Source organism: Sander lucioperca, chromosome 13 (assembly GCF_008315115.2).
Source record: "Sander lucioperca isolate FBNREF2018 chromosome 13, SLUC_FBN_1.2, whole genome shotgun sequence".
NCBI classification, from domain to species: domain Eukaryota; kingdom Metazoa; phylum Chordata; class Actinopteri; order Perciformes; family Percidae; genus Sander; species Sander lucioperca.
Genome location: NC_050185.1, coordinates 16,337,798 through 16,357,628, shown reverse-complemented (window position 1 = coordinate 16,357,628; position 19,831 = coordinate 16,337,798). Strand labels below are relative to the sequence as shown.

The following is a 19,831-nucleotide window of genomic DNA, read 5'->3' as shown; positions in this document are numbered from 1 at the left end:
ACAAAGATTTCTGACCTCGAAGGAGAGCTTGCATGCTTATAGGTCAGAGAAAATACTTCTACTTTCATTGTCACATTCCTTAAAATCTGCCTATATATATTCTGTTTCCTTCTATTCATTGTGCCCCTTGATTTGAAATGCCAGGCGACTGAAAATGTCCCCATTGAGCGCTCACTAGTGGGAGGGATGGATGTGGGAGGACAACAGCACAGTCAGAAAGGAGCCTGTATTGAGCAGTTTGTTCAAGGGAGTATTATTACACTGAGAGAGCTCAAATGAAATGGCTGTAAACAAACCCCTGTTGCCCAAGTAACAAGTGAATGTCTCTCTGTCCAAAATCTCAGCTACTGCTGAGCAGAGACACCAGGGTGGCACAGTGGTGGTAGGACAGATCATCTGGATACCAGCGTGGGTTAACCAGCAACAATGTGTCCTTTTCAGATATTTTTTGACACTTGTGATGACAGCATCAGCTAGGAGTTTGACATTTAAATAAATATGCCTATTGTCTGAATTTTCAATTGTTTGTCTGTCTGTGTGGGGTTGTCTCAGTGTTCATATACCACACGTGTTAAAAGCCTAAAAAATGTTAAAAGGCTCCTTTTGCTACCTGGACAACTGCCGTCCAACCAGACTGACAGAGGGAAGAAATAATAGATGAAGTGAAGGGCAAGTACTGGAAACTGAGCAGGCGTCACTAAGGAGACATAAGCACCAGACAGATTTACAAGAAATTCATGAGAAGGGTGGAAGACGAGACATTTCAACCTAAAAAGCAGTAAATAATAAATGTTGTTGATTGTATATTCCATATACAAGTACATTAAAAAAGGTAGAATGACACCCTTTATTGTGTACAAAAAGACAAAAAAGAAAGTAAGATGGTTTGACTTCCACAAAATCAAAACCTTCACAGTTCAAAGCAAGTGCCCATTTGCCTTGGGTCCACTGAAGGGTAAAACCATAACAATAAAAAAGACAAACAGTTTTTTTATCTAAAACACATAAAAAAGACAAAGCTTGGCCTTTGTCATAAAATTAAATTATTAAGCATTAGATCCTTTGAAGTGTTGTTCTTCCACATCACCAGGCTTACTTCTGCCTCCAATGCGTCTGAAAAACGATATGAACCCAGAGGTGCTCACTTGACCCTCTACATGATTCCCTGTCTTCCTGCCAAGCAATGAATAGACTCCTGTTCCTTCTTCTCTCATGTTTTCTGTCCTGGATCCATAGGAGTATGACGCATGAGACATGCTTCTCTGAAACAAGTCTACCAGCCGGAAGCCAGATGCTGGAGATCGCCTGGTTTCATCCATGGAAACGGTCCTGAGGATTGGACCCTGTGAGACAGCTCTCTGACTGGGGCACTCAGGAAGAGACGCAGAACCCCCAGATGGAGATGTTAGACTGTCCCGATTGGAGGAATTGGGGAGATAAATGCCTTCGTCACTCTCCCAGACTCTATCATCAAGGTCATCGTCACCTGGCGTTGAGGATAGCCTGCGTTGGAGCGATTGTCTGCGTCGGTGGGAGTTGTTTCTTTGGGAGCAAGTAAGAGGGCTCAGGATAGTCCATGGGGAGCCCACATCCCCATTGTTGGCAAAGAAGTAGTCTCTGGTTCTAGGCCGAGGGGAGCTTGGGGTAGCTGGTGTGTCTTGTGCTCTCTCCAACGGACGAGGAGCGCCTGAAACTCTGTCCTGATCGAGGCTGCCTTTGTTGTTTTGGTAGCAAAGCACCTTTTGAGTTATGTCACGCATCTTCTCAGCTTCTTTGTTTTCTAGTTCTGCTTTTTCCCCATCCTCTTTCTGCAGTTTGGGTTGTTTCTTCCTCTCTTGTCTAGTATGGGGCGTAGCCTTAGTTTTTTCTACTGATGGAACCGTCTGAGAGCTGCGCTCAGATGGGGAACCTTCGATAGCGGGCAGTATGTTCTTCCTGCATCTGGATAGTCCTTCTGGAACGGTGGAGAGAATGCTGTGTAAAGCAGACTCCAAGCTTGAGGAGTCCCGAATAGACTTAGGTCCTGAGCAAGACACTGTGAGGCGGCGTTTGGCTGCCACACTCTCCTTCTGCTTGTGCCTCTGCTCTGCTGCCTCTCGCTCTCGGTTCTCCTACAGCCGTGTCAAAGTAGAATACATTCAAGTAAGATACAACACAGTGCAAACTAATGACACAAGGAGACAGCTCAACATTAGACCATTAAAGGTTCCTTTAAAGTGCCCCTAAATACAAAGCAATAGTATACTTTTCCCCTGTGATGCAGTTTATTACACAGCACATTTAAGTATTATTGTAAATTCTTTCTATTTTTACCTGTACAGCTGTGTCAAACCGCTTGCAAAACGAATGAAAGATGGAGCAGCACTCCTCCAGTTTAAAGGTAGCTGGGTCTTCACAGAAGTACTCAGCGACAGCATCGCTCAGAGCCTTTAGCACCTGAAGAGAGGACTCCACATCGGCGAGCTTGGCCTCAGCCCTCTGAGAAATGAAAACATAAAAGCCGGGTATAAAGCAGAGGGATCCAGACTGTAGACTGACACAAGCTCAGTTTGTGATTTTGCTAATACAGCTTGGTGCTTTTGCATGATAAAAAGGTAAAAGAACGAGGGGAAACATTACCAGGAAAAATGTCTCCATTTGTTTTAAGAGGCCAGGCTGTTTGCTGCTGAACAATTTCACTTCCTTGACCTTCTTGGCTTCCCTCTCAAAGTCTGCGATGACCTCCTCTTTGCAAATTCTGTGTTGGCAAGCGACATTTACACACTGACATGACGTATTCCAGGTAATACAAAATTGTGCATCATACCAACCAGATTCAATATCTGATTAACACCAATATAACAACATTTAAAACTAGGTGTTGGTGAACAAACCATGTTCAGTTAAAAGACCAGTATGTAGGATTTAGGGCGATCTATTGGCAGAAATGGAATATAATATTCCTAATTATGTTTTCATTAGTGTATAATAACCTGAAACTAAGAATCGTGTTTTTGTTAGCTTAGAATGAGCCCTTCATATCTACATAGGGAGCAAGTCCTCTTCCACAGAGCCCGCCATGTTGCACCGCCATGTTTCTACAGCAGCCCAGAACAGACACACTAAACACTGGCTCCAGAGAGGGCCTTTCGTGTTTTTACATTTCCTGAAGGCCACGGTAGGTTCTACTACACACTTCTAAAAGGGAAGGGTGAGGGAAGGGGTATTCAGTTGGTTGCAATCTGCAACCTCACCGCTAGATGTCACTAAATCCTACACACTGGTCCTTTAAATCACCAAATAGATTGTCAGATAGCCACCTTGATCCCATCCCAATGTGTTCAAGCTGGGTGTGAAAAGTCAGCAACTCAGCATCGATGTCCTCTGCCTGCTAAAAGGTAAAGGAGGGAAAGCAATAGTGAGTAAGAGATGGGCAGGAGAATAAATCAGTTATATAACCTGTTTTTAATGATTTCACATACATTTTCTTCATCTGTCCCTCATCCCAGGGCTCCTCCTTACCTTGGCAACATAGTGCATGAGGTTCATGCCAGGCTTGTTGGCTTTGGTGTCTGCCAGCTTGAGTAGAGAGGTCATCCTGAAGCCAATGGCATTGGCACTGTAACCACCCTGAATAATAAATTATTTGAATGGTCCATTCATCAGTCTAATAAATGTCGAGTAAACAGCACAAAGGGCAGCTCACATGCATCAGATAGAATATATTAAACAATAAGTAATAAAAACATAATTCTTAAAAAGAAAAATACCAACAGCGTTCATGTAATTCCCGGCTTTTAATACCAGCCGAATGACCGAGTGGAGGTTATCACAGTCCAACAGCTCTAAGGGGAGAGAAGAAAAAGAATCTTAATATCTTAACACATATTGAAGTTGGGATTGTTAGCAGCTTTGGTGTATGCATGTGACATGTTACCATTAGCTGCTTTGGTCATGACAGCAACAGAGTTCTTCACCTCCTCCATAAGAGGAAAAAATTCCTCCCTCAGCACCATAATTTTCAGGCGTTCCTCGTAGCTAAAGGCAAGACATATCAACACAATTTCTAATTACAGCATTATCAGTTTTATTACAAGAGATATATGAATGAGGCGAAGTTTTCAACAAATCACCAAATATAATAGCACAGGTTTCCTCAATGAACACACATTTGTATGTGTTGTATGTAAAGTCGGTGGTGCATAAGTGATAGAATTATAAAAAAAAAAGAAAAAAAGCATAAAAAGCATTTTAGCAAAGATTGTTTTCTCTCTCTCTTAAGCAAACTCATTCATTAGTTTGCTTAACATTTCTTTAACTGACATGCAAACAAAGATTTCATAAATGTTTGAGTTACCCCAAAACATTTTTGAAAAGCTTTTGGAAGACTCCACTCACCCCGTCACTTTGACCAGCTGCACCATAAACTGGTCAGCCTCAGGTAACACAGAGAGGTTCCCACTGAACGACAGCAGCTGCTTCACCTGAGCATACAAACAAGATGGATTCAACAAACAGTGATGATATTTTTGTTATCATTCCCTCTTAAAAAAAATTAAGATTAAACTGGAGAAAATAAGGGAATTGGTGTGCACAAGTATCATGTAGTTATCAGGTCAGATAGGTTGACCAATCTAAAGAATTCGCAGTAATGGACATACATACTTCCAAAATGATCGCAAACTGTTTTTTTTTAATAATGAAGGTACATTAGCACATTTAGGCCAATATTTGTACTCTTTCAGTTAGAGAAAATTGTAATATCTAAATATAACTCAGGAAGATACCTTGACTTACTGTAGTTTTTATTTCAAGACACTTAAATCTTCAATAGGCTTATAATTATGCATATAAGTGAGATGAGATGAGAAAAGACGAGTGAAGCTGTTGTTACCTCACTTTCTTCTGGCAGCAGTTTACAAAGCTCTTTTAGTTTGCCTGTTCCAAATCTGAGCCAGTTCCCTTGACAAATGTCCTGCACCACCTCTGTCATTGGCCTTCAGAGGGAGACAAACGACAACAGTAATGAAAAGGTGCTTGTGTCCTGCCACAATCAACAGGGCTTATCAAACATGATTGGTCCTGCTAATCAAACAAATTACAGAAACATAAAAAATGACTTGAGACAGTTTATCCATCACATGAGCATTATGCTTTGGTTTATTTGTTTCTATTTTATGTTGCTGTTTGTGGACATTGCCGTTGCAGACTACTGGCTGATTTGAGTAAGCCCCCAAGGTGTTACATTGAAGTGGTGGGAAACCCCAGTGCACCTAGAGTGCAAGACTAGAGAAGTCAAACCTTGACTACAAACAATGTCCAAACATGGCTGTCATGAACACAATAATGTTAATTTAGTAGCTTATTGCATTGAAAAAGTTGTTGCTAAGCAGCCGACTTTCAGATATCTGATGTACTGTAGCAGCTTCCCGGGTGACCTCTGCTACCACCAGATATAAACCAGATGCCACCATGACTACAAAATCACCTATATCTCTACTAATGGGATACACATACATGCCTGTTGAGATATTCAGTCAACACAAAGAAGTTTGCACTGGTATTTTTTACAATGTAGAAGCAAATGCCTTCAACATCATCAAGTGCACTTGTCACCAACACATGGAAGCAGATGGAATTTGAATTTGACTAACATGCTAAAGCAGACCTGATTACAGTACCTAGCTGTTGACACACATTGAGAGTGCATTTGGTATTCACAGTGAGAGCTGAGTGAACCTTGGACTAAAAGTGACATCATATTGATGAGGTTCAGACACAGAAACTGGCTTCAGTGCTGAAGAGACTACACAAACTGTTTATATGTTTAAGCAATTTAATGTAGGCTAACTATACTTTGTAGTATTACAATTTTGATGTCAATGCAATTTACACAGTATTTAAAAAAATTGTATATGACCATTATCATGAAAATCATGATAAGAAATGTCATCATATTATATTATTTGCTAGGTTGATATAAATGCATTTACATGTGAGAAATAGCATTCAATTTGTAATTTATTTTCTACTCAAGAATCTCTGGATTAATTCTCAAACCGATCCTTCATACTTGCATACAATACATAGTGCAAGCAATAGTATTGCTCAAATATACTTGTCACAGTTCGTTTACAACAATTCACAAAATCTCTCTGTATTTACCACATTCAAAATCATTAGACTCTGGGTACCCGGCCCCCTAATTTTAAATTATCCAGCCATAACCTAAGAGACAAAACTCAGGAGGCAAAAGTGAGGTGTAAAGGAAACACTTGCCCATCACTGAGCCGAGGGCCCCAACGAGCACAATTGACCGTGTTATTAGGTAAGCAGGGACTCAACAAGCAATCGTGTCCCTGTTGCCTCACTAGGAACTGTATTTAAGGAATAAATTACATGAAGAGAATTACATAAGCAGCTACATTACACTGGTAATCCAACATGGCTGCTGGGTGTATCCTCTCTTTCCGTTCTCTCTGTTCAGCCTCACCCACTGGGTCAGCACTTTGTTTTCCTCTCATTTAAGTATTAATAAAGTGAGTCATAATTGTTCTCTATGTAGATACTGAACGCTCTTAAATGATGTTTAAAAAGGCATTTCCATTTATTTGAATATGGTCCACTCAGATAGAGAGCTGGCTGGTTGGGTAATGATTAGCACAGTGGAAGTGACTAGCGTGTCAAGAGCTGTTGTTCTGACTCTATGTTTGGCATGACAGCACCCTGCTCTGACCACTGCTTGGTTCTCATTGTTTGCATTTCGTGGGTTCATTCACTAAATCATACAAATGTTCTTCTTTGAGACACTCAATCTCACCCATATCATTCTTTTATAGATTGTACTTCAGCAATCCTTACCTCTTGAAATGTCTCAGAAAGATCCCAATATTCATACTCTTTTTAGAGTCAAGGATTGTGACCTAAAGAGAAAAAAACATAAATCATTCATTAAAAAAAAAAGGCTTCGCCACTGTACAGCCATATTCAGACGAGAAGACAAATCTATACTTAACAGTATATTTAACATTATCTTTGAGGAAGCAAAGCACTTCCAAACATGGTTTAATCTCAGCAGTTCCTCATTGATAACAAGATTAGTGTTGAACTTTTAAAAAGTAGTTCCTATTTATATGTTCATTACTTCCCTAGTTTGTGCATTCTGTGTGAGTTTATGTGCCTATAAAAACTTAGGATGGTTAGCATCACTTACTGAAAATCAACCTTTGTTTTGTCTAACAAAATTTCAAATATGGTCTGAGTGCAACCCTAGCTATTTACCTGAGGCTCCTGTGAATAGAGGTCCATGCCATCACAGGTCAGACCCATGACCCTCGAGTTGCGCAGCGAAGCCTGTTTGTCTCCATGACTGAACAACTCCTCCATGCTCCGGATATCCAGCACGAGGTCCCTCTGAGGCCGTTTAGACGTCCAGACATTCAGTTTTCCCAGGACACGCTGGCTGGGGATGGTGTCCCAGTTCAACTTTTTCATAGAACGTCGCTGGACCGTACGAGAGTCAAAAGGAGGGGGAAGAGGAGGAGGAGGTGGTGGTGGTGGTGGTGGTGGTACAGCCATAACACACATGGGGGGAGGCACAGGAGAAGATGACTGGTAATCTGAATCTTCCTGAGCATCCGGTGAAAGAGGAGAGTTTTGAGAGGAAAAGTTGGGAGTAGAGGCAGATTTTAAAATCAGCACTCCCTCCATCTGTATCAGTCAAGTCCAAAGATGATGGAAGGAGGAATTATCCTGCTGTTAGCCACTCAGATCTGAGGACATACAGAAATATAAATCCATAAGAATGGCAGTATTTTAGACAAAAAAAGTGTATTACTTTGGAACATAAAACTAAGTAACACTCAAGTAACAAGATACAGATCATATTTCTGAAACTGCTGCTTTGCTGACAGGCTGCCCAAAGCCTATAACATTTTAGCAAAATGTTAAAAAATCCATCAATTTAAATATTTAATCAAAGAGTACTTTTTTTCAGTTATTTGGAGTGAAATGTGAAATGGTTAGCCTATATCGAAAGACACTGTAGTTTGTCAACATCGTGCCATCACCTCCTCAATCACAAAAATACATTTTCATTAACTGTTTACATTCTACTTCTCTTCCTTGAAGTATACGATAACATTTAGTCTATAAATATTTCCTCCCCTAATTATGGTTCTCAATATGCAAATATTACATGAAACATTATTGAGAAAATCTCACTTGAATGCTTACTTCTTCCCAGCAAAGGTAAACGCCTCACATAACTTGAATTATACTACTTAGTAGAGCAGATTCGGCATATGACATCCATTAAGCAATATGTTCCAATATGTCCATATAAACTTTACTTTACATTTGGTCATACGCCGGGTTTGCTGCCCATATCCGCTGCTCATGTCAGAGGGAAGCTGTTGAAAATAAGAGGCGAACCAACTAGAATGAATTAAATTATACTGAAACAGATCCTATTTGGTGGGATATTTGTATGCCGAATATAAAAGTTGACACAAGCGACTCCAAAAGTGTTGTGAAACAAGTCTGTGTGTTGTCAACAAACAAGGCATCATTAATTTGACAATTTCTTAACAGTTTCGCTGTCGGTTCTTTGCATACAATGAAGGGCTCACATCCTCACCGAACACGTTCCTAACTTAACAAATCATCCACCATAAACAATAAAACGTACGGTGGCGCTCTAATGAAACTTTGAACTTCCACCAAAGAACCGTTAGAGATGTTTTTTTACTCACCGTGCTTTTAAAACGTAGCTGTCAAATAAATCCTCACTCTGATCTTGCCTCGTGCTCATGCAGAGAGTAGCCTCCTACAGTCAGTCTGTCTGTCTGTCTCAAGCAGCTGTCGCAGGTGCAGCGCGCGCCTCCACCAATCACATTCAGGATCGTTTCCAGGTACGGGAACGCCCTTTTCGGGAGAGAAAATGATGGGTGATCGCTTTCACTTGGTGATCAACATGGGTCAAACCGCTTCTAATATTAACAAAATATAATTATATATAAATATTACATTAATACACATTAATATAATGTTGTATATAACATGCTCTACATAATTTTTTTTTACTTTGAAAAAAAGCTGACTAAAGTATTATGAGTATCCTAATACTAGTACTTTTTTGCTATAAAAAAAGGCAGAGTAAAAAGTAGTCATTGTCCATAGATGTAAAATTTAACAGCACACCTGCACAATAAACAAAATAGTGTTACCCTAAAATTGACACTATAATAAAAGGGGACTTTTAAGGTTCCAGTTGCATCAATAATCACACAGGATAATTTAATTACATGATAGAAAAGTGATAAATGATGATTGATCAATATTACCTCATAGTCTACCTGTGTATGATTTTATTCACAAGATTAAAGTTTCCTTTAACTGAATCCAGACAATTGCTTCTGTTTGCATGCAACAGAAAGAACACTGGGCCACAGTGCAATATAAATGAAATGATTAAAGAGCAAACAGAAAATACAGCCAGAGGATTTGAAAATGTGTACTTTTAATTTTGTTCCCTTCGGGTGGGGTGGGACTTTTCAGGTCTGAGTGAGGAATGAAGGCAGAGTATCACATCAATCCATGAAACAACTTCATTTATCATCTTAAATACCATTATGTGCAATCGTTCATACAGTACAATACACCAGCTCAGCCTAGAAAATATTGATTGTACACAAATAAAATATCTTATTTAATAAATCTTGGTTCTCTCTCGGCAAAGATCTTAAAGACTGCTAGTAAGACTGACTTTAAATGCATGTCACACTTTTTTCAATTTACTGGTGGTTTCACAACTATGGAACAAAAGAAATCCTATTGCCATTCATTTTGGTGATGTGGTTAGGAATTACAAAGGGGCAGGTTTGGAAAAGAGGAGTCACATTTTGTTAATATTGCTGTGTGACGGTCAAACAGACCAGGAGCTGGCCAGTGAAACTGCGATTTTAGCCGTAAATGTGGCCAAGGTCTTCCTCAGCCAGAATAAAATACACCCAATTGACACACTGACATATATGATTTCAGAAAACACAAGTCAAACAAACCATAGAATCAATTTTTGATACCGGCTTTTCATCCAAAAATCCAATCCACTTCCTTTCACAATTCTCCTCAAGAGTGCAGCATTAAAAGGAAACACATTTTGAATTCTGCTTCAGCCGGTTTCAAAATTTAAACTAACAACCGTAAGCATGGTGTTATGCTAGTTCATGCAAGCTGGCGCACAGAAGGCCAAGAGTAGAGCATCAGTGCATTCACACATATCTGCACCTGTACTTTGGATCGCTGCCTGCCATGCAAATACAGAGGAGACAAGAAGCTGGACAACTGACCTGTTAACTGATCAGGAGTTCAATTCAGCATGGTAAAACATTCATTATACCGGATTATCTTCATTTGACTTCACAGAGGTTGGACACTGGGAACCTAAACCACTTTCCAACAGTTAGCTTAGAAATATTTTTTGAAGAATATCAATTACATATTTGGTTAGCCTGTTTTCATGTGTCATCTGCAAAACGCTATGAACGACATACTCATAAATTGAGTAAGTTTCAGGGTACAAATATGTTGATTCTTACAGATTAACACATACAATGAACCTAATAAATACAGTGGTGCATAAAAGTTCAACATTACATATGTAGTACCATGCCGATATTTTGTGGTATTACATTCTCTGATTGTTTACTACCATTATACTAAGACAGTGTTTCGGTTAAAGGAGATGAAACAAATGATGAATCATAAGTGTTATCACATTACCCAACTACAATTTACATGATTCTGGATTAGTAATGTTAGACAGCTACAGTAATCTTCAGTGTGAAGAAAGGTAACCATAGACCGATATATTCCGCGTTAAGGGGCTGAAATATATGACCCTAGATGTCAATGGCATGTCCTTGTTAACTTTAAAACACAAACATAAGACAAAAACACATTTCAATGTATCAATGTGAAAACAAACTAAATGTAATCAATTCCTTTTAAATACAGTCCGTTAAACAATAACATAATGGAGTGAATCCATTCCAAGTTTGTTGGATCTTAACTGACTGAAATACCATCTAACAAAGTTCAACTGTCCCTCAAAGCCTCCTCAGTCCACATCGAGACTGAACCGATCAATTTTGCTTAAACAACCAATGAAAACATAGCAAGGGTCCAGTAAACGTCTCTCTCAATTCTCTTTGGAAAAATAAAAATACAATTAATAAAGACCCCAACCAGTATAACTTTGGGAAGCTGTGGCAGTGTTCCTTAAATGATCGTTGCATATTCAAGTTGAACTTTCAGGTTACAGTTGAAATCTAAAGCGTTTCTGATAATTACAGATTAAGTACTGCAGTACCTGCAGTCTAAATTACCAGCATACACTGCCCAACTGTATACTGTCCTTCATTCTGAAACACATGACATACAAGCTGACTAGAACTGAAATAATTACAAAATAAAGAGATGACAGTCAAACTCAGCAAAAACTAAACTTAACACAGCAGTGTGCTTTTTTATAAGCTACAAATTATCATATACTATTTATTTCAAAAGTGAAACAGTACTTAATTTGAAATATACATTAATTTGAAATGTCTGGACATTCCTTTTTTAGTGTAACATACAAATCCCCTTCATGTGTAGTTTGAAATCTTTGAACTTATCTTACTTCCTGCAGGCCACATGCTCATTAAGTACGTTAGCTCATATATACAAGGGCACACAAGAAGAGTAATAAGGTCTTTTGATGTAGTGTTTGATACATCTGAGTGTGTTTTATCGGTTTTATCATTTTCCTTTTATCATCGGTCTCTGTTACCAAGATGGCGTGGGGTTGAAGTTTAATGCAAGAACACTGGGAGCACAATATTGGCCATGAACATGACTAAAACAAGCTCACACAGCAAAATAGTGTTGAGATATAAGGGGGTTAAGACAAATATGGGAGAGGGAATGGAGGGAGAGACGAACAAGTCCTCTGGGAACAAAGCACAAAGAAAAGGTTAGACTGGAAAATAAAGACGTTGAGAAGAGGCACTAAAAGCCCCCTGACTGTTCATGAAACTGGCCACTTAGTTTCCTGCTGCATTTAGCCCACTCATCAATAATACCCTGCAATCCATCTGTCCAATCATCCAGCCACACGCTAATCTCATATCGTCATCCACCCAATTATTTGTATGCGTTTCCCTCTGTTGTGGTCCTCTGTAAGTTGGGGGTTTCAACTGGTAACAGGTGGGGATGGTCGAGAGGGAGGCTGCAGGAGGTCCAGCAGACCCGCTCACTGCTCCTCTAACCAGGAGGGCTTGTCAGCCCCTGGAGGCCTCAACTTAATGTTGAACTGCTTCAGCGTCTGCTCCAGCTGCTGCTGGTTGCCAGCAAAGTATGCTGAGATGGCATTATGGAAGAGGAGGAGCTGCTTATGCATCACCTTCACCTGAGAGAGAAAGGGAGTATAGGTAATTGGTTTGTGCATATTATCACAACGAACACACCGAGTCAAACCTGAAAGACTTTTCACTTTGAATGCAGGCCTGCTCTGCACACTAACCTTATTCTCCTCCAGGAACTTGAGTTTAATGATGACGTCCGAGCGAAGGCGTTCATACTTGTCCTTCTGGACTTGGTACTGTTGCTGAGCAGCATCTATGCGGGCCATGGCTACAGCGTCCCTCGGACCCAGACTCAGTTCTTCCAGGTCTGACCGGTAGGCATCAAACTCCAGTCTGTTCACAAAAGGGGTAGAGGAAATACAGAGTTTTAAAAAGGCCCTACAGACTTTGTTTATTTACTTTAAGAGATTGGATGCTACATATCCTATATCACATGACTGTATTTGTGTTTGTTAGTGTGCTGTGTTTCTGTGCACCAATCAGGATTTGGCAATATTTTATGAATTATGAATGGTGATTTTAAATGTCATAATAAAAGCTACTCACAAAGAGCATCCAAACATCATCTTAGCTTATAGAGATAGAACAATGTCCCTGCCTTGCATTTCATTCAATGAATATAGGAATTTACCGGGTCAGTGTGGGGTTCAATTGGCAACACTGCCTAAACACGATCTGTCTGTTTCTTACAATAATAATAAATATAATATTTGTTTAAGAAATTCTATATGTATGCAAGTTATTCTCATAAATTATGGTTTAGTCTCAGATTAATGTATTAAGATTTGTTGCAATATTTTGTTACAATACAGGCATTTCATTTCATGGTATTATAGGGTATATCATCACAAAATCAATATTTATGCATTTAATACCCCATTTACACGTACATGGTTATTTTGAAAAACTGAGACATTTCCCTCCGTTTGTGCCCTCCATTTACACGCAAACGGAGAATTTGCCTCTGAAAACGATTCTTTCTAAAAACTCCGGCCAAAGTGGAGATCTTGGAAAACTTTGTTTGCACGTTTGCATGTAAACTGAGACAAACGGAGGTTTAGGCAGCCGAGGAAGTGAGGAAGAGAAGAGAGAGGAAGTGATTCGTAGCTGTTGTTGCTATTTTCGGGATTCTGATTGGCTAACGTGGGCTTAAGCTTCTTGTTACACTGCCACCTACAGGTGTTGGCATGCTCTTGACGGCATATATACACGGGTGCGTGTAAACAAACACTTTTCTGAAAACTGACAGCTGTGCACGATGTTATTTTTGAAAACGGAAAGGTTGAAATGTCCGTTTATGAAAATAGCCGGCCACGTGTAAACGTAGTATAAGTTGTTTATATCCCTTTGCTAATCCTCCTTTAAAAAGGGTTTCCATCCAGTCTCTTAGATCGAAAGAATAATTAATATGCTGCATGTCCTTACCTGGCATTTTCATACATCTTGATTGTCATTAGGGTGTCCTCCATGGTCTTCTTGACCAGTGTGTTGATGCTGGACACAAAGAAGTTAATGGCACCAAGTAGAGTCTCCCCGTTCTTACACAGCAACTTCTGAGTCTCTGCATTGTAGCCAAACTCATCCTGTAAACAAGGCATTGATGCCCACAATAGAACATGAATGGTGTTTATGCTTTTTAATGTTGTCTATATAATATTTAAGTTCAAAGATGCAGATCTATATATAACAGTTAAAGGAACAGGCCGACTTATTGAGACTTTAGCTTTTTCACCGTATCCCCCAAAGTTAGATAAGTCCATACATACCCTTCTCATCTCCGTGCGTGTCGTAACTCTGTCTGACGCACCCCCTGCTAGCCTAGCTTAGCACAGATCCTGGAGGTAACTGGCTCCAACTAGCCTACTGCTCCCAATAAGTGACAATACTGGAAACTATTCTCAGAAGGCGAAGCACTGCTACTTCTGCTACTTGGGCGGAGTGATTTGCTCGCAGCACCTGAGAAGCCCCGCGGTGAGGAGCAGAGAGTAACAATGGTGCTTTTCAGGTGTTGCGCTAATCACTCAGTATGTATACGGTTAGAAGAGGTCTGTGTCTCATGTGACCTTGTTATTTGTACACACTGTGACTATACAAATCACAACATGTAAATAGGAAAATGTTGGCATTATTTTGTCACTCATTGGGAGCAGTAGGCTAGATGGAGCTGGTTACCTCCAGAATCTGTGCTAAGCTAGGCTAGCAGTGGGTGCGTCAGACAGAGTTACAACACGCATGGAGATGAGAAGGGTATGTATGGACTTATCTAACTCTGGGGGATACGGTGAATAAGCTAAAGTCTCAATAAGTCGGCGTGTTCCTTTAAGACATAAAAGCTATATGAACAGATTTTGAGGTCTTACCCGTAGCTCTGGAGATTTCTGACTGAGGTCAGCAAAGGTGTCACCCAGCGCATGCTGCGTCTGCACCATGTTGTAGAAGTGGTTGGTCAGCGCTCTGGCCAATCGCAGCACACTCTCATATTTCTTTTTAGTGTCTCTCAGCACCTCAATCTGGGCCTCCAGCTCCAGGTCCACAGTCCGGGAACCCCGACCAAAACGCTCTGAGATCATTTGCTTTGTACACTGAAACAATGAAGACACACAGAGACATTAGTAACCGTAATGCAACTCCCTTCTGTGATTGTATCATAACACACAAGGATGTGGGTGGAGGGGCTCCTAATTCCAGAGGATCCTCTGGGACACACAAAAATCTAAATCACCAAGTAGCTCTTTATCATGAAGCTCAACAGGACCTCAGATACCTTGTAAGTGTTGAAACCCCACTTCTTCATGGTTTCTAGTTTTTCCACAGCCACACCGCGGGTCACTTCCTCTGCCGTCATTGACGAGCTGCTGCTGCTGTGGTGCATGTTTGAACCTGATGGATGAGATGCAAATGTAGAAACACAGGAACATGATAAAAAACAAACAAGCAACAAGAAAACTAAACGTTTCAGGCAGAGAACAAGATTAAGCCCAGCAAAGATTAGACCAAGAATCCTAAACTACTTAAAGTACATTAAAACTGTGCTGCTTTCAATAAAGACAAAATTGAGCATGGTTTCTGAAATTGGTCTGCTATCTTCCAACCCATGTCCACCACCACTATCCCTTAAAATCACCTGTGAAACATGCGTAGGAGAGAGCTAGAGTTAATGAGTGAGTAAATAGCAGGAAAATGCAGAGAAGTATACTGGGAGGAAATATTGTACACACCAAATTATTTTTTTAGAGCTGTAATAAAAAGGTAAAAATACTGTACTGCAGTGATATTTTGGTTCACTACTAAAATGGCAATCTGATTATTCAATGTAGAGACTGTAGCATTTAACTTCACCTCTATCCCTCCCCAGTACCTTGGTATTCATTTGATTGGCTTGTTATGTGGCAGAAGACAGACCTGCTTGGGGGAACGCTACTTTGCCTGGACTTCATACGCAGATCTGTGACAATGGGTGGGTGGTCGGGTATGGATGAAGGAATGGTTCAGGGCGAGTATTAATTAGGGTAGGGTGTGAGAGTGGGATTTATTTTTTAATTTTTTCAAATAATGGGAAAGGTTTTTCAGGATCAGGATTTAAAATGATTGTTGGATATTTAGGGTTTAAACATGAAGTTATTTTTGAGGTTGAACAAGCGTGCCAGGAATGGAATGATAACGTAGGAGGGAGATTGTGGGGAGGAGCTGGTAGATGCAGAAAAGACAGAGAAAGTAAGACGACAAAAGGGAGAAGAGGAGGATGAGAAACATGTATGAGGGAATGGTGAAAAGGAGGTGGAGGACAAAGACAGACAAGATGAAAAGACAACATTTAGTGCATGACAATGCAAACAAAAGAGTGATGGAGAAAAGACGGGGGCATTTTCAACTGCAGCAGTACAATGAATGGAAACGATTAACATGAGAAAAATGAGGGCCTCTAAAAACTGAAAGTTTACCAAGGTTCTCCCAATAACATCTTACTTTTGCCATCGATATTCAAGGTCTTAATACAAATATACACCGGAATAGACATGAAGATGGTTTCCATTTTGCTACAGAGAAGTTCAGAGATCAGATTTGTGAGTTATTCTGGGAAAAACAAAAAAAAAAGCGCAGACCCCTTAATAGATTAGCTTAAAAAAGCAAGAGAAACCAACCAAAAAGAAGAATATGTAAAAGAAATGCCGTGTTAGAAAAAAGCCACGATATGTCCAAAAAGAAGAGGAGCAAGCAGTAACAACTCCCTTCTCTCCACTGAAAAAGAGAACATTTGATGAAGATAAAAAGGGACAGAGAAGCTGGTTCCCAGCTATGTAAAAAAGACACACTCCGTATAAAAAGCATCTTTCCAAAATGAGATAGCAATCATATAAGAAATATCCATTAAAATCAAAATCAAGTTATGTGTTTTACAGCCAACACAAAACATTCTGGCTTATCAATAATTAACCGTTTTTACTGACTGGATGTTGTAGATCCTATTAACATGCCCACACCCCCAAATTATTCTATCACATTTTGGAAATAAGCTCTCTATTATTAATAATAATTTGGTCTAAGGAGCCACCTAATCCTGTAACTGGGATCCTTTTGTTAAACTCTGCATTGTAGCGCACAGCAGGGCCTGAGAGAGAGAGAGAGTGGGACAAATATACAAAAATATTAGTATCAAATTAGTAGTAAAGAGAGTGCCATTTCCCTTTAATATGGTGTATACAGCTACACTGCTGAAGTCAATGTTTTGAACTAGAACATTATGTTAATCCCTTTGTGGAACTTCAGTATCACACAACATGTGAAAAAACTCCAAGACACAGTATATTGGATCTAGTTATCATAATTTATTAGTAAAAGTTATTTTTGTATGTTTAACAGTAAAATCTTGCTGCTTATGAGCTAGAAGAAACAGGACAATAATTAATGGAAGTCCCAGGGTTTGACGTAGGGTACCTACCTAATTCTTGGCATTCTTGAATTTAAACCATTGCTTAACATTTAGAAACACTGACATATAGTATTTGATAATTAACTTGTCTTTCAGTAGTGTTATAGTACAGTTACAGTATATCTGAAAACTTGAGATAGTCATGAATTGTGGCCTATTTCTGAGGCATTACCCTGCATTCAGACTGCTAAAACAAAGCAAGGGGCTGTGTTGGTGGGGGGGAGAGCTGTTTTAGGTATCTTTTACTTCTTTTTTCTTTCTAAGTATTTCCATTAAGTCTGGTGATAACTGTAGTAGCTATAGATATATAGTTACACTTTTTTATTATCTTTTTCCAAACATTCTGTTTGGGACTAATTCCATTAAATACATTACAATTGGACTAGTCTCACATAGCCAGACCTATCTCCACAGCGCTGTGTCAGCCCTGGAGAAAGGTCTGGCTGAACCCAGCATAATTCTGCACTAAGGGGGAAAAAAACACTATGGGTTGTTTGTATTTCTTTAAACCAATCACATTCGTCTTGGGTGACGCTAAACCCAAGATGCAGCGACGGTGCCCGGTGAAAACGGTAACACGCAGATTGCAGAAGGGGAAGAGATTTCTGTCTGAAATAAGCGGCCAATGGCAGGCTTATACACATATCTACATTCTGTGAGTCAGACTGCTATTAGACTGAACATGTTGGTGCTCACATGTGGTTTTTGAAATCAATATAGTCCTTCCCATATCTGCACATAAACCCATAACATCCTGAGTAATACAGACCACAGAGGCACATTTTCAGATACAGTGGAGGCTAGGGAAGCTTGGGATAAATCAGCGCAAATTGACCACCAATTAATTGCTTTATGATCTCATGGGAAGGATGAAAAGAGGAGGCCCCAGAAATCAAATACTTCATTGTCATTAGACTCACTGAATAAGTGAGTCAGAGGCACAGCACAGAGTCAACAGAAGAAGTCCAAATGGGACAACGACAGTATAGCTGAGAAGAGACTGAAAAGATGTAAGAAATGAGTGGGAGAGACAAAGAAAAAAAAAGCAGTAAAAAAGTAAGACTCTACCTTTGATTGAGCTGGTGGGGATGATACCCTCTGCTGTTCCTCCATAACCCCCAGATACAATGCTAGTCTCGTTGAGATTGGGCCCCGATACCATCACCTGCTGTAGGTCCTGCAAAGTTTAAGTGGGGGAAATAACAAAAAAGAACCAGAACAAGGGAAGGATAGAGGGTTTTGGGTGGGGATATGTAGACAGGAGATTATGACTTGAGTGTTAAATTCAGACAGTGTAGACAATGTAGGTTAAAGGCTTATTCACTAGAGGGGGACAAATACTACTATGTTAGGAAGGTTAATCAGTACACATAATCTTCAGGCAGTGGCTAACTTCAACCACTCCCTGTCTACCAACAGGGAAAACTACAAAGTGTGTGAAAGACAGAAAACACATCGCTAAAGTTCCCAGTCAATGATCAACCTAACTGCATGAACTGAATCTCCTGTCGAGATGGGATCAAGCAAGAGGACTACGATACGACAGCTGTTATATCCTTCAAGTCTAACCCAAGCAGTGTCTCCAATGATCTATGCAGCAGGAAAGGCTCAAGCAAACTATTTTCTCCTTCCAAAATAATCACAGGTTTCAGTGAAGCTCTGGATCATGAGGGTAACTGTGTCACGATCCATCTTGCTTGTTTTTCTTAATTCAACTCACTGTTCTCTTTTGTTTCCCTTCCTGCTCAAGCATCAGCTAGTAAAGAAAAAACATTTGGGAGGTATTTATGGAAAAAGGAAAATCTGGCCTGAACGGATTTCTCACTTTGGCCAACCGGCGTATGTGAGCATTGGTTCCTACAATAAACAGGTTGAAATTTACCTCCTGCCTGTGCTGTAAGCAAGCCTCTTATATCTTTTGTTACTGCACTGAACTATAGGGCCAGGACCCATATCGTCCATCCTAAAATGTGAACAGGAGCATAATATATAGGTCACTTCCTGAAACCTAAAGTCAGATTGTGATAAGGATAGTAAGTTCTGGAAGGGAGGTGGCCGTTTCCGTTTTGTAAGCAAACGCAAAGAGTATGTTTGATACTACCAACAGGAAGTACAAATACAACTGCTGTGCTTTCTGCTGTTGGAGGTTAAACAGGCAAAATGTATCTAGGCTCTACTTCAGGGCCATATCTGTTTGTGGTCATGGTCAGCTTACTCTTGCCAGAACCCAACTACAATCCTCATTGTGACTACAACATCAAACAGAACAAGCACAGCCAACTCACATCAATATTACAGCAGTCGTAATGACATGACGATGATTATTATGACGCCATGTTTGATTTGTCAACCAACACCCACTAAAATTAAGAAATCACACCCACACATCAGTCAAGTGCACACAGAATCTAGGCTACTGTATATTAGCTTCACACACACATATGATTTCTAATAATCAAATTGAAACGGATTGTAATGTAGAGACATAAGTGTTAGCTGTCAGCTATTTTGTTAA

The 19,831-nt window shown here is 39.9% G+C and overlaps 2 protein-coding genes across 12 annotated transcripts in view; both read right to left on the bottom strand.

Annotated features, from left to right (window-relative positions):
• Positions 1-592: 592 nt before the first annotated feature.
• On the bottom strand, positions 593-8,862 carry fhdc3 (FH2 domain containing 3). The gene is made up of 12 exons (XM_031280892.2): positions 8,733-8,862; positions 7,261-7,751; positions 6,841-6,902; positions 4,874-4,976; positions 4,378-4,463; positions 3,917-4,017; positions 3,754-3,824; positions 3,502-3,609; positions 3,300-3,370; positions 2,620-2,737; positions 2,314-2,478; positions 593-2,111 (listed from the first exon to the last, which is right to left on the bottom strand). The coding sequence occupies exons 2-12, from the start codon at positions 7,687-7,689 to the stop codon at positions 1,047-1,049; spliced, it is 2,379 nt and encodes a 792-aa protein (XP_031136752.1). The 5' UTR covers positions 7,690-7,751; positions 8,733-8,862; the 3' UTR covers positions 593-1,046.
• Positions 8,863-9,478: 616 nt separating this feature from the next.
• The window catches only part of arfip2b (ADP-ribosylation factor interacting protein 2b), a 27,163-nt gene continuing 16,810 nt past the window's right edge, over positions 9,479-19,831 (bottom strand). For 3 of the 11 annotated variants that reach the window (XM_031280745.2, XM_036008942.1, XM_036008945.1), the window contains 7 exons: positions 18,385-18,493; positions 16,939-16,995; positions 15,151-15,266; positions 14,747-14,968; positions 13,812-13,969; positions 12,545-12,719; positions 9,479-12,430 (listed from right to left, as the gene is read on the bottom strand). In XM_031280745.2, coding sequence (XP_031136605.1) covers positions 12,275-12,430; positions 12,545-12,719; positions 13,812-13,969; positions 14,747-14,968; positions 15,151-15,266; positions 16,939-16,995; positions 18,385-18,493 — 993 coding nt within the window. In that variant the 3' untranslated portion in view covers positions 9,479-12,274. Of the gene's footprint in view, positions 12,431-12,544; positions 12,720-13,811; positions 13,970-14,746; positions 14,969-15,150; positions 15,267-15,744; positions 16,074-16,938; positions 16,996-18,384; positions 19,533-19,831 lie in introns of those variants that run through there. The other 8 variants (XM_036008939.1, XM_036008940.1, XM_036008943.1 and 5 more) reach the window with 4 other exon arrangements.